General features: G+C 39.6%; 1 protein-coding gene across 1 annotated transcript; it reads left to right on the top strand.

Annotated features, from left to right (window-relative positions):
* The first annotated feature begins 186 nt into the window (after positions 1–186).
* leo1 (LEO1 homolog, Paf1/RNA polymerase II complex component) lies at positions 187–10,772 on the top strand. Its single transcript, XM_077564814.1, has 14 exons — positions 187–305; positions 1,205–1,353; positions 1,545–1,846; positions 2,070–2,278; positions 3,956–4,060; positions 4,153–4,247; positions 4,399–4,547; positions 4,661–4,745; positions 5,392–5,486; positions 5,580–5,714; positions 7,099–7,234; positions 7,921–8,116; positions 9,887–9,984; positions 10,390–10,772. The coding sequence occupies exons 1-14, from the start codon at positions 248–250 to the stop codon at positions 10,564–10,566; spliced, it is 1,989 nt and encodes a 662-aa protein (XP_077420940.1). The 5' UTR covers positions 187–247; the 3' UTR covers positions 10,567–10,772.
* The last annotated feature ends 2,678 nt before the right edge of the window (positions 10,773–13,450 follow it).

Here is a 13,450-nt window from a genome sequence, read left to right as displayed (position 1 = left end):
ATCGTTGAGCAAGTATGCCAAAATTACAGAAATGCCATACAGTAGTGGAGAAAAATGTTACCAGCGCAATAGGTACATGTACCAACTATACCTGATATCGACGTCCTGCGTTTTACCACCCCCTAGTGTTCTTTTGAACTCACTTCAGCAGCGTGTCGTCTCCAGCGTGACCCGGAAGTTGAATCTGTCCTCGTAAAGTTTTAGTAAATATTTCCGTTAGGTCACATTTCACGGCAGTTTTGGAAAAATGGCGGATATGGATGAATTGTTCGGGAGTGATGGAGACAGCGAAAATGACCGACGAGGTATGGCACTCTCTGTCACCTTTCATCTGCTAGTTTTATGACGTTAGCATGCGCATCGAGTCAAAGAGGTACTTAGCTCTAGCAAAGCTAAAAACAGGTAACACACGGCGGTGTTTGTTAGCACTTATGCTAACAACATGGGCTGCAATTATCTAAGATTAAAAAATAAACTTGAAGTCTCAAGCATTTAGTATTATCCTACATTCGGCACACTAAAATAGTTGATGACATTTTAAGTAGCTTAAATAGAAAGAATGCATAAGTCATTCTCATTGAGCCTGTTTTATGAGTTTTATTTTCTGATTAGTTATTTGATTTACATCAAGTTAATTGCACCTTGAACACAATAATGCTAGGCTAGCACTACTGCTATTTTTTTTAAATAACTAAACCTTCTTCGTAATATTTTTTCTTCTCTTTAAGTAAGTTGGATATACATTGACAACATTAGTAGTACTATTAAAAATTTAAAATAAATGTATCACATGACATTATTTTGATGTATAAATGCTCTACACACATTCACTAAACTCTTTTAAAATGCTTATAGCAGCAATGGCTCACCTGTAGATTGGAACAGTGATTAAATAACCCCCCTAGTCTGCTTCCTGTCGATGTGCCCTTGAGCTCGGCACAACCCTGCTGTTTCACTTTGACATCTAAGCTTTAGTTTTCCATGCGTGATCTGGTTTACTGCATGTTGTGCAAAACATATACAGCAGAAGCAGAGTGTGAGTCAATTTCCGATTGAGGGGTTACAAGACTATAATAAATTTAGTAAGTCATTTACTACCTCCTAATACATTAATTAGGCACAATTTTAAATACAGTACATACATGTGGGTTTGATATCATTTGAAAGTGCAGATGTGCCTAATTGTGTGACCAATGTCCCACAGAATCTGCTTCAGGCTCCGGTTCCGATTCTGAGCAAGAGCGACCTCGTTCTGCCAGCAATGCATCGGGCAGTGGCAGTGACAGTGACAGAGAACGAGATGACGATGACGAAGAGGAAGGCCAGGAGGGTGGAAAACCCAGTATAAATAAGGTGTGTGCCACTGTTTGACAGCTGACTAAACTGAGACTCAGAAATATCAATGAGTTAACTAACAATGCATGAAACAAGTGCTAGTTAAACACTAACTTGTTGAAAGGTTGGGTCTTTTATTAATAGTGAATCCCAGCGACATCACGGTTTATTTTTCCGTGACGGTTCACTGTACATGCTTTTATTCTCAGGAACTGTTTGGAGATGACAGCGAGGAAGAAGAGCATAGTCAACACAGTGGCAGCAGACGCAGTGACAATCAGTCCGAGCGGTCGGGTAATCAGTCTGATGCCAGCATCCACTCGGATCAGGCTGAGAACGAACACTCTGATGCAGAGCAGCGCAGTGGCTCGGAGCGTGGCCATCGAGACGATGACGAGGAGGACGAGGAAGATGGAGGCCGCCAGTCAGATGGCGGAAGCCCAGCAGGCAGTGGCATGTCTGGAGGGGGAAGTCCTCGCTCTGAGAGGGGCAGTGTCCGCTCTGACAGAAGGTCTGTAGCACATGGACTCTAATGAGATGTTCTGCCTTTACATAAATATTCATGTGTTGCTTTAATTGGCCTGCAAACAAACTAGAATCACAATTATGGAAATGTCATGTGTGGTTTCATACCATTTTGGCAAGGGTTATTATCGTTGTATAAGATAAATCTATTTTTGTGCAGATGCAGCTTATAATGTGGGTGTATCTTGTTCATTTTTATTTTGTTCAAGCATTCACAGTGACCTCGGAACCCCGCGGTCAGGTGCGGGTACCCCTCACTCTGATGGAGATGGGTCAGGCCGGGAGAACCATTCAGATGATGAGAAGTGGGAAGGCAGAGCTAAGAGTGACCAATCGGAGGACGAAGAGGAGAAACGGCAATACTCGGATGAAGAAAGGGAGAACTCTGATGATGAAGGGCCCAGGAACAGAAAGTCAGGTACATTGGACCCCCTTTTTGCAGGGGATAGGCCAGTGAAAAGCAAAAATCCACGTATAATTGACGGCGATATGGGGAAAAAAATCTTTAACCCCAAAAATTATTCAACAAATGATAATGATTATAAACATTCATTATGTGTTTTCCAAAATAAAAGTTTTCCACTAAAAACAAGGTGTAATGGGGGGTTGGTAACCTGCCAATAGCCAGACTGATAATTGTGATTCACTTAAGGGAGTTCTTCACATTATCAATCTGGGACTGCTCCACGGTGATTTGCTCGGGAAAGGTGGGGCATTCTGTACAATACTTCGAGCTGATTGGACAATGCTGCATCTTGTGCACTTTTGTTTTGACCACTCACGGCAACGGATAAAAATGTCATCTTCGGTCTCGCCTTAGGAGGAAAAAAACAAACACTTAACATCTTTACGAGATAAAAACGCACCAAGTGCCTCTCGCTGTTCAACAGTCAACAAGGAAACGGCGAGTAATTCTGCAAGAACAGAATTAATTGCAGCATTCATTCGTCTATGTTAGGTTTGTTTGTTTCCCCTGACGTCGGCGCTTCCTGGTTTCGTCACAGCTGCATGTCCCGCCCTAATCAACGCCTGATTGGTCCAACCTAAAAAAACTCGGTTGCGACCGTATCAGCGGGAGCAGTACAAGATGGATTCTCATAGTATTTGTGAACAAATACCGTGAGAATTCAGCTTGCTGGCAAGGTTCGGGAGTTGGAGAGCGGCAAGAAAAAAAGCACTAAAATAATATTGCAAAAAAAAGTTTAAAATGCTGTATATCAGCTAATATGCAAATTGATGGGTGCCAGAATGTGAGTACGTAATCAGGGCTCTACTGTACTCCTTATGGTCCGTCATTGGTCGGCAGGCGTTTGTACAAGGCAAGACCAAAACTAAAACAGACACTGTACAAAACAATTACCATATTTAGAAGAATGGGCAGAATTATTATCAACATGATGAGACCTCAAGTTAGCAACACTGACCATTTTTACCACTCATTCACGTGTAAGAACTTTATTGGTATTTTAGATCCAGAAACGGTGTATGTTTACAGTAGCCACAAAGACACTGACAAAGATAAGACTGAGTTGCAGAGCATAGCCAACAAAATGTTTAATGATTTTCATTTCCCATTAAAGGTGGATTCAAGGATTGTCTCAAAAAGTAGAAGCTAAACATCTGTTTGTCACGTTTAAGAAAAACTGCGCATGCTTGCGACTCTCAGCTATTTTCAAAGTATGCGGTTATCTTGGTGGAGCTACAACGATGAATGGCTGAATACGAAGCTCAGCGGCTACATGCTACAAACACTCGAAGTGCGCATGCGCAGCCACGAACGAGCACGCACAACCGCGTTACGGCAGATTGATTGACAGGATCGAGATCGATTGTTAAGAAGATCCACCCGGAAGACGCAGCGCCAAATCCTTGAATCCACCTTTAATCTGAATGATAAGACTTTCATTCTCTGATATCAAAAACTCTTGTTTTACGGTGTTGTAATGAGTGTTAATCCAGATAAGTTCAAGGAGTGATCACAGTAGCTAAACTGACTGGTGTAATATACACACATGATAATGTGTACAACACTTCAGAAAAGTGAAATAGGCCAAAAGATTCATTGAGCCTGCTGTGTCTGTTTTGTATTTTTCAGAATCTGCAAAAGGAAGCGATAGTGAAGAGGATTTCCTCCAAAGGAGAAGCAAAGCAAAAGCTGCTTCAGACTCTGATTCTGACAGTGAAATGGGCGAAAATGATAGTAAGAGACCCTGATGAGTGTTCACCTTTCACAGCTTTTTATTTTTTTCCTGTCGGAGTTTGTAAGGTTGTTCATTCTGTGCTATCACGCAGACAAGAAAACTGTAGCAGATGACCTGTTTGGCGAGGCTGACGACATTTCTTCTGACAGTGATGCAGAAAAGCCCCCGACCCCGGGACAGCCCATGGTATCCACCTCAAATTTTTCATTACTGTCTCTGTCATTTTTAATGAGAATTACCAGTCTGTTGCCCTCAGAGCGTCTCGCTAAGACTCGTGTCGCTAATCCCTTTTTATCATGGCTCAATGAAGTGGTGTTTGATGAGCTTCTCTCTTTAGGATACAGAAGACGGTTTGGAAGGGGATCAAGCAGAGGAGGAGCCTGTGCCTGAGACTCGTATCGAAGTAGAAATCCCCAAAGTCAGCACCGACCTTGGCTCTGACCTTTACTTTGTTAAGCTGCCCAACTTTCTCTCTGTGGAGCCCAGGTTAGAGCCAATTAAATTTTATAAATGCACACAGTGCTCACAGTAACCTAAGATGTGTTGAAGTATTACTTCTCAGTGTTCAATCTGAGCTCAGGGGAATTTCCCCTATGTAGACCTTTTGACCCACAGTACTATGAGGATGAATTTGAGGATGAGGAAATGCTGGATGAAGAAGGACGCACCAGGCTGAAGTTGAAGGTGTGTACATTTCATCTTTTGTTTACCATAAAGCTGTATTTGTTTGATTGTGGCAGCACTGTCAGTCATAGCAGCAAAAACTGAAATTAAACGTTTGATTACTGCTGAGGAGTCTTTTGCGTTGCTGTGGAGGAATTTCGGGGCTTTCAAGCATAAACTGCACACGCTGCCGGCCAAATGTTGGCCTGCTGCATTTTCTAGTAGACAGCAGAATTTATTGCTCCATTGATTATATCAAGTCATCCAGGTCCTGTAAGAGCTAAGCAGCCACAGCCCCACACTGCCATCAACATGGTCGACTGACGACTGTAGGCATGATGTTTGTTTGTTGTTGTTTTTTAAATCAAATACTGTTATTTTTATGCCAGATGTAACAGGCCACACAAATTCCAATGAGTATTTTAGGCAGACAAAAAAAAACATGTAACATTTAATGCTGGCATTACATATGAATAGGACAATTGAAACTGTAGTGTAAATCCAATTGTAGCGTAAATCCAGCCTATTTGGTTTCTCGTGAGCATCTATTGGATCCTTTTAATGTAAAAGTGTAACCTGTTAGATTTGAAAAGAGGTTGGGACTTGACGCCGTGAAAGTTGCTTAACTGCGGCTGTGCGGCTGACTATAAATGGTTGCTTTTCCCAGGTGGAGAACACCATTCGGTGGCGAGTCAAGCGCGACGAGGAGGGAAACGAAACGCGCGAAAGCAACGCACGCGTCGTCAAATGGTCCGATGGGAGGTACGTCTTAACTGTCAACCTGTCAGTTTGTCTGACTGCTCTCCCAACGACGGGCCCCGCTCAACTCTGCGCACTTTTCGTTTTTTGCTGCAGCATGTCCCTCCACCTGGGGAATGAAGTGTTTGACATTTACAAAGCACCTCTCCAGGGAGACCACAACCACCTGTTCATCCGCCAGGGTACTGGGTTGCAGGGACAGGCTGTGTTCAAAACCAAGCTCACGTTCAGGTACTCGCATCCCCTTCCGTGGCCTATCAATAATAAATAAGGCCTTCACCTAAAATCTGAAATTGCAAGGAATACTTGCAGGGTCCTCTGCTGTGTATTTCAAGTTGAAGCTTATTCCTAGCAGCGTCCATTCACGCATCATTGAGAAATTGGCTCCAAGTCCTTTATTAGCTTGTGCAAGCTGCCCAGGTTTGTGTAATCCTCTTAACTGCCACTTGTCCACATGGATGTTCTGTTTTCTCAGACCACATGGGCCTAGTAGTAGGATGCCATCCAAAGGTGATTGAATACACAACAGCGCTAAAATCTGCCAGATTGTAAATTACCTTTTTGTTTTGATTCAGATTACTGCTGTGACTAACCCAGTGTTTACTAACAGTTTTATTCATAAATATGAAACTTTGCTTTTATTGCTGTATTATTCATCTGATCAGCAGACAATCAAAAGTTACATACACTTGAAGAGGCATTGTAATAAGGAATCAAGTGATTGTTGATGAATTGTGTCTAGTTTACTTGACTGCAACCAATAGAGGTGCTGTTGATTCCGACTCAACTAATTTGCTATTGAAAAAAGGCAACACAATGGCAACTATGCAAAGTTAAATTCACATTAAAGATAATAACTTAGTGGCTCACGGAAACTTTATGTAATAATTCCTGCTGTTAGACGTCACTCTTAGAGGCAATGCAATTTTAAACAATTGCTAATTTAGTCAATATATAACTTGTGCTTAGCAACTCTACAAACTATTTTTCAAAAATAATGACTTGCAACAAATCTAGTTACTTTTTGTGGTATTATTGGAGAATTCTGGAGACTCTGAGACTCCCTTCAGAGGTAGTTAGTTTGCAGGTAGACATTTTTTTGAAATGGTTGGCCAACAAGATTTATTTGGTTTCTCCACCAATCACGCTGAATGGGTAAGCACGTTCTCCAGAGACTCAACTCTTTGTATGCAAGCAATCAAACGATTTTCCATATTTCACATTATGTCCCCTTGAAGACCCAAGACAAGTTGTTAAATGAATGCTATAGGGATTAACCCGTTTATCACGTGGGATACAAGCCAGCCCCACCAGTGCTGTAGAGACAGCATAAAATGCTTTAATACAAAATAATCATAGTTTACCCTTCGGCATGCTTTCAGCTTATTTAAATACCCCCATTAATACACACTAAAGCTTCTTAAAACACACTTTTAAGTGTCCCTTTTTTCACTCTCTATTTCTGTCAAGTAATGTGATACAATCATTCGGGGCAAAGTGTGGTTGGTTAAAAAAAAAAAAAACTCACTTAAAAATCAGACATGGTTGGGGTGCAAACGATACCAGGGTTTGCTGTGATTTATTCTTACATCAAAATGTCCATTTTCCTCACCAGGCCTCACTCCACTGACAGCGCCACACACAGGAAAATGACCTTGTCTCTGGCCGACCGTTGTTCCAAGACACAGAAGATCCGCATCCTCCCGATGGCCGGACGAGATCCCGAGTCGCATCGTAATGAAATGATTAAGGTGACACGTGTTCTCTTCTTTTTTATATTTTGAGTGTGCTCTTATCACCAGCAGAAAGAAAAAAAATCAGAAGCGCCAGTGGTTTCTAGTGTAAACGCATCACAACTGCTTACATAAAGACACATGGTGACACACTTGCATAATAATGTTGGACTGTGGTTGACGACGTTGCCATTAGAGTCTGAGGCGGGATATGTCTGTGCTTCCAGCGCAAACAAAGAATGCTGCTGGCAGCGTCCATCATACACAGAACCAAACTCTCGAGCCAGTTTCCTCTGCTTGGCACGGCTAATATCATTAGACTAATAGCAGTCAAGTCTTTTTTTTTTTTTTACTCGAGCTAGCTTTGTGGATTACCATGACCTGGATGACAGACATTGCTTTTGATATGATGAAATATGCTATTAGGCTACTGATACCCAATGCTAAACATGGTGCTTTACACTCACATATTTTACTCACAGATGTGCGGCGGCACTGTGGAACTACTGCGCTATATTGTTAGACTATAATTTGTCTAGTGTATTATTGACAATGAGTATCAACTCATCGGCAACTCCACATTAGGGCACTATTAACGCATTCCATTAATAGCAGGGAGATCATTTTCTCTCAGGGATCATATTGCATACGTGATATATTTGAAGAGAGTCAATGTCGTTTCTAACTGATGTCCATCCATGTAGAAAGAGGAGGAGCGCCTGCGAGCGTCTATCCGCCGAGAGTCGCAGCAGAGAAGAATGAGGGAGAAGCAACATCAAAGAGGCCTGAGCAGCAGCTACCTGGAGCCCGATCGCTATGACGACGACGAGGAGGGGGACGAGTCTATTAGCTTAGCGGCCATCAAGGGCAAATACAAAGGAGGCGGCGGCGGCTTGAGAGGTGAGCACTAGTCACTGGTGAGAGGTAACAAAGCGTTTGTACTTAGGCTTTATTTCTGTGGTGAATTTGTACTTTTGTTCGTTACATTTGAAAACAGCAGTTGAAGTTTCGATTGATTGAAATCTTGGGGTCTTATAAGGTGAAAAATGCAGCAACATGGATAAATTGGAACTAGAGACATTAACAACGACGCAACAGATTGACAGAAGCTATCCCCCATCCATGGTCTTTTTTTAGACAGTTGTGTGATGTCAGATTGTAGCTTGTGGCATTAAACAAAAAAATCTGAAAAATCTGTCTTTAAAAAAAACATACTGGTAAGGTGAATTTTTTTTGCAGTTATTAACTAAGTTAACTTTATTTTTTTATTTTTTTTACATACATCTGTGTGGGTTAGAGCGTACAAAAATAAGCTGGTTGTGGATGAGAATAATGCTAGCTTTCGATCTGCCTTAGTCTTAAAGGATTCATACCAGTGGGACCGTGGTATTGGTATTGGCAATGAAACGTAATCTTTGCTATCAAAATGTCATGGCAAATAATGCACAGGCAACAAACTGTGATGTCGAACTTTTTCCCTATTACAACATTAGTGCCGCTTTTCGACACTGTGTCATATTGACTATTGCATTATGTTGCATGGAATGCGTGGAAACATTTCACCAAAATTGAAAGTGAAATAGAAACAGTGACACAAAGAAATACTTAATTTTTGGAGCTGGGCTATGATGTCGAGTCTTACACACTATGCTATGGAACATAATACAAAACCAATCAGATCGTTGAAGAGAAAAATGCGCAGGGCTATTTACAACAACTACATTCAGTGTAATGGTAAGTTGATGTTTAATCTTCTTTTGTTATGTATAATGGTCCTATCAAAATATGTCTTTCAGTGAAACGGGTCCATAGGCTGTACTGTATTTGCCGGCTACTACACAAATCTTAAGTCCTAATGTGCAGTGTTTTTTTCTTCTTCTTTTCAGTATGAGCATTTTGCAGGTTTATTAAACGGAAACTATATTGTGTGTAGATAATTTTTGTCTTCTTGTGTCAACTGTCATGTTATTAAAAAAAACTAAATGTTGACATGTTTAACTCATTCACTGCCATTGACAGTTATAAACGTAAAAAATCATTTTAACTATTTCTAGTAGATTTACGTTTTTTTCTACTTTTGTCAACAGGAGTATGAAAACCTAGATTTTTTTTATTTATTGTACATTTAGAACAGATATAAATGTTGTGATTAATCGTGAGTTAACTATTGAAGTCATGTGATTAATTACGATAAAAAAAATAATCACCTGATGCCCCTAATTTTTAATAATAATCTCGTCAGGCGATTAAAAATTTTAATTGTAATTAATCGCATGACTTCACTAGTTAACTCGGGATTAATCACAAATTGTATATCTGTTCTAAATGTACAATATATTTTTTTCTCTAGGTTTTCATACTCTTGTTAACAAAAGTGGGGGGAAATTAAACAAATAGAAATAGTTCAAATTAATTTTTGACGTTTATACCCGTCAATGGCAGTGAATGAGTTAATTTTGTAGTTACATCTCAGAGTTTGTGTTTTCGTTTGAGTTGAATTTGTGTTTCTACTATAATCACTTTAAAACAAACAAACAAGTAAACCCCTTGAAGTACAGTGTGAGAATATATTTTCCACCTGGTACTAATTGACATGTCCTAATGTCTTTTATTCAAGAATGTTTATTTTATGAGATCACCCACTGTTTTGCTCTCTCTCACTTAATCCAGAGGAGCGTGCGAGGATCTACTCATCAGACAGCGATGAAGGCTCCGACGACGACAAGGCCCAGAGGCTGATGAAGGCTAAAAAGCTCGACAGTGATGAGGTGAGTGTCAGACAGTATTTCTACTCTGCACACAGGTGGCAGTAGGGTACAGACCAGCGCTAATGCTGAAAATCCAGCTCTTCTGCACAATGCCTGCATGAGAGTTAATAAAAAAACACACACACAAGCGAAAGGAAAAGGTGCCGACTCGTCTTTTCCACTTGGAAGAATGTGCTAATACGGTGTGAAAGTATTCATTTGTCCTGTTTTTGATTTATCACAGATAGGTAAACAATATCTGTTCAGCCGCCACTAAAAACAAAAATGTCTATAATATTGCATTTAAAAACTATGAAATCATATCATTAGAATGTAGAGAATGAAACAGTTTGTGCATTATGATTTGATGTTTCAATTCGTTTTCCTGCTCCTTCTGATCAGAACGTGTATTTGTGTTTATTGCAGGAGGGTGAGGGGTCGGTCAAACGAAAAGCAGAGGATGATGAGGAAATGGCCACGAAGAAGGCCAAGAAATATGTAATCAGTGATGAAGAAGAAGAAGAAGAAGAAGAAGTGGAGGAGGAGGAAGAAGAGGGGGAAGAAGTGGGGGGAGAAGTGGAGGAGGAAGAAGACGACGAATAATAATAGCTTCTTTCTTTTTTTCTTTTCTTTTTTTTAAATAAACTCTTTCACCGAACTATCAGTGCACGGCCCACATGGCTGATAAACTTCCATACCTTGTTTCTGTATTATTATTTTTTTAAGGAGAACTTTGTGTAGGTGTGTACAATTGTGCGATTGCTTGTCGTGTACAGCTGATGTGAAAAATAAACATTTGTCTTATGTAATCCACGATTCCCAAGGCCTTTTCTATTTCTTTTTAAACAATGTGATTCAAATGCATGAGTCACACAGTAGCGAGGTTATGAAATTTACAGTATAATTTTCAAATAAAAGAGTTGCTATTTGGATACTACTTTATCAGTGCTACAAAGTGGCTTTGTAAACAGACCGACTGACAGGAAATGAAAGGAAGCAATCAAATTCAGTATAATGAACCTTCTGTCTTGTGTTTTTCAGTTATATTAATCAATAACGCCATAAGGCGCCTTGGAGACCAAAAAGTTTTGATTTTTCATTTTCCATTGCATTAAATGGATGATAGAATTGCAAACTTGAAAAGTTCCCGCTTTTTTTTTTTTTTTTTACATACAGGCAGACAATGTGCATGCAAACATCACTTTTTACTACGGTATTTTTTTTAATTTTTTTATAAGAATGTATAGTGAAACTTCAACTGATTTAACAAATCTATTTCACTCTATATTTAGAAGTTCTAAAAGGTTTTAACAGGAATTGATATTTTAATACAAATGAGTGGACATGATCGGTTTAGCTAAATCTAACTACACATATGCTTAATTATTGTCAAATTGAATTGATAAGACTTCAGTTTCATTATTCTACATTTTTCACAATGAGTGATTATTTTGAGGACCCCAAAGTCACTTTATATTGATATTGAGCCAAATAATTACAGATAAAAAGCAAACACATATGTGCAAATAAGAATGCTGATAGTTGCAAAATGTCCCCAAAACAGGGCAGCATGCAGCACTTGCTAGAAAAATTCCATAAATTCCATTAATTTTTAACTGGTGAATGTGTCGGGATGGGATAAACGTATGAACCCCTGATTGCAATACTAGCCAGAAGTTAATCTCTTAACACATTTGAACTCCATAGTTGTTTGTGAAAAGTGTTATAATGTTGCTCCATTGTCACAAGTTTATGCTAGCTCCATTTTCACAATTTTACTTTACAGATGTACATTTTGTGTTCTTCGAGAATACTTATTCAACACTATTTCTGCTGAAACGCTGTCAGGACAGTCTTGAATAAATTATGCAATATTCACAAATGATATGCAATTAATTTAATTTGTCTAGTGACGTCAGTGTTCCTCAATAACGACAGCAAGCTAGGTCACTTGAGGTTGTCTCCATCCCCATTGAACCACACAGTTATGACAAGAATGTATGACTGCAACATTACTGGTTACTGATTCAAGTTCATCTGCCATAATGATGCAGTCACACAGAAACACACAACCACACACACTCATTTGGCACATAAACAGTACACACTTAGGCAAAATTGTTGAAAGAAAGACAAACCCACAATTATTCCTGAAACAACTTGAAACTGTCAAAATGCACAGAAAATTAAAGACAATTTCCATGTGTTATTTTTCCACAATTTAAACAGTTCTCGGGTGTCTTGACATGTCTGTTAGTGCAGTTTTCTGCGAGTCCTGACTTAGGCGCATCTACTGTACTTTATCCAGGTTGTTAGTAATCCACTCATGATTTTTAAAACTGATTTAATTACTGTAATTAAAACTACTGTACTAACAAAACAAACAATAAACATACAGTAAGACAGGGTAAGGGAACTGTGTCTTGACATTTGACTGTTTAATGTCAAACTGACTCATAAAACAAAAGAGAATTCCACTTTAAAGACATCAAAAAATGTTCAACCAAACCATACAATTTTGTTGAATGAATGCCTGCTATACTAGTGCTACCTTAATTCATACACATAAAGCGAAACGCCTCTGATTGACACACTTGGGAAATTAGCCTAGCTGTTACTGTAATCACAAGCAGAGCTGCAATACATACAAACATAACATACAACAAATCATATATTTAAACACCAAACTGTTCAACTCAATCTTATAACTTCATCTCGCAAAGGCCTCTGGCGTAATGCTAGCATATAACGTGAAGCACCATAGATGGACTGATGTAAGTTAGCATAGATGTTATTGTAATTATAAACTTTCACACAGTTGTTACATTAACACACAAAGCAGCAGCCATACAAATAATTAAACATTGTACAGTACATTGTAGATATAACTACCAACATTTTCACCTGAACCCAAGGACTGCTAGCTTGATGCTAACATCTATTGCGAAACATCATAGATAGGTGTAACAGGTTACAGTAAAAGCACTCATTGTATTTGGGATAAAATATAAATGTTTTGTGGATGACGACTGCGCGGTGATGTCACTTTAAGTGCGCGAGCCTCGGCCACTCTCGTTCTGGATGTGGCCGAGGTAAGACACGTACGCCGCTCTCTCCCGTTAGTTGCGACGATTAATGTCATAAAAACTTGGTGTTATATTAATTGGGTTGCATCATGTTATTGAGTCTGTTGCTAAGGATGTTTTGCGTGCTTACTAGCTAGTGTTGTGCTCGCTATGTGACATTTTTTGAGCCGCTGACCGTCGTCAAATGGAGCTAATGCTGTTAATGTTGGTTAGCGCGCCTTTTACTGAGATCTGTTTTTGACTTTCAGGAGAGCTAGCTAGGTCATCATGCACACAGACCACTGTGGAGGAAATAAACGTGCAGTGAGACCAAATTTGACTCCATTTATTGAAGATACAACACAAAACAACCCCCTGTGGGTTACACAGGCCAACGGAAATTAGCATAGATGTTACTGTAA

Source organism: Vanacampus margaritifer, chromosome 4, assembly GCF_051991255.1.
Source record: "Vanacampus margaritifer isolate UIUO_Vmar chromosome 4, RoL_Vmar_1.0, whole genome shotgun sequence".
Taxonomy (NCBI): Eukaryota; Metazoa; Chordata; class Actinopteri; order Syngnathiformes; family Syngnathidae; genus Vanacampus; species Vanacampus margaritifer.
The sequence above is the reverse complement of the archived record's forward strand: the minus strand, read 5'-3'. Positions and strand labels throughout refer to the sequence as shown.

Excerpts from the sequence above, each read along its gene's own strand:
- leo1 (XM_077564814.1), top strand. The coding sequence starts at position 248 with ATGGCGGATATGGATGAATTGTTCGGGAGTGATGGAGACAGCGAAAAT. Across the intron at positions 306-1,204 it reads CAGCGAAAATGACCGACGAG|AATCTGCTTCAGGCTCCGGT; the intron begins GTATGGCACTCT and ends AATGTCCCACAG. Across the intron at positions 4,746-5,391 it reads GCACCAGGCTGAAGTTGAAG|GTGGAGAACACCATTCGGTG; the intron begins GTGTGTACATTT and ends TGCTTTTCCCAG.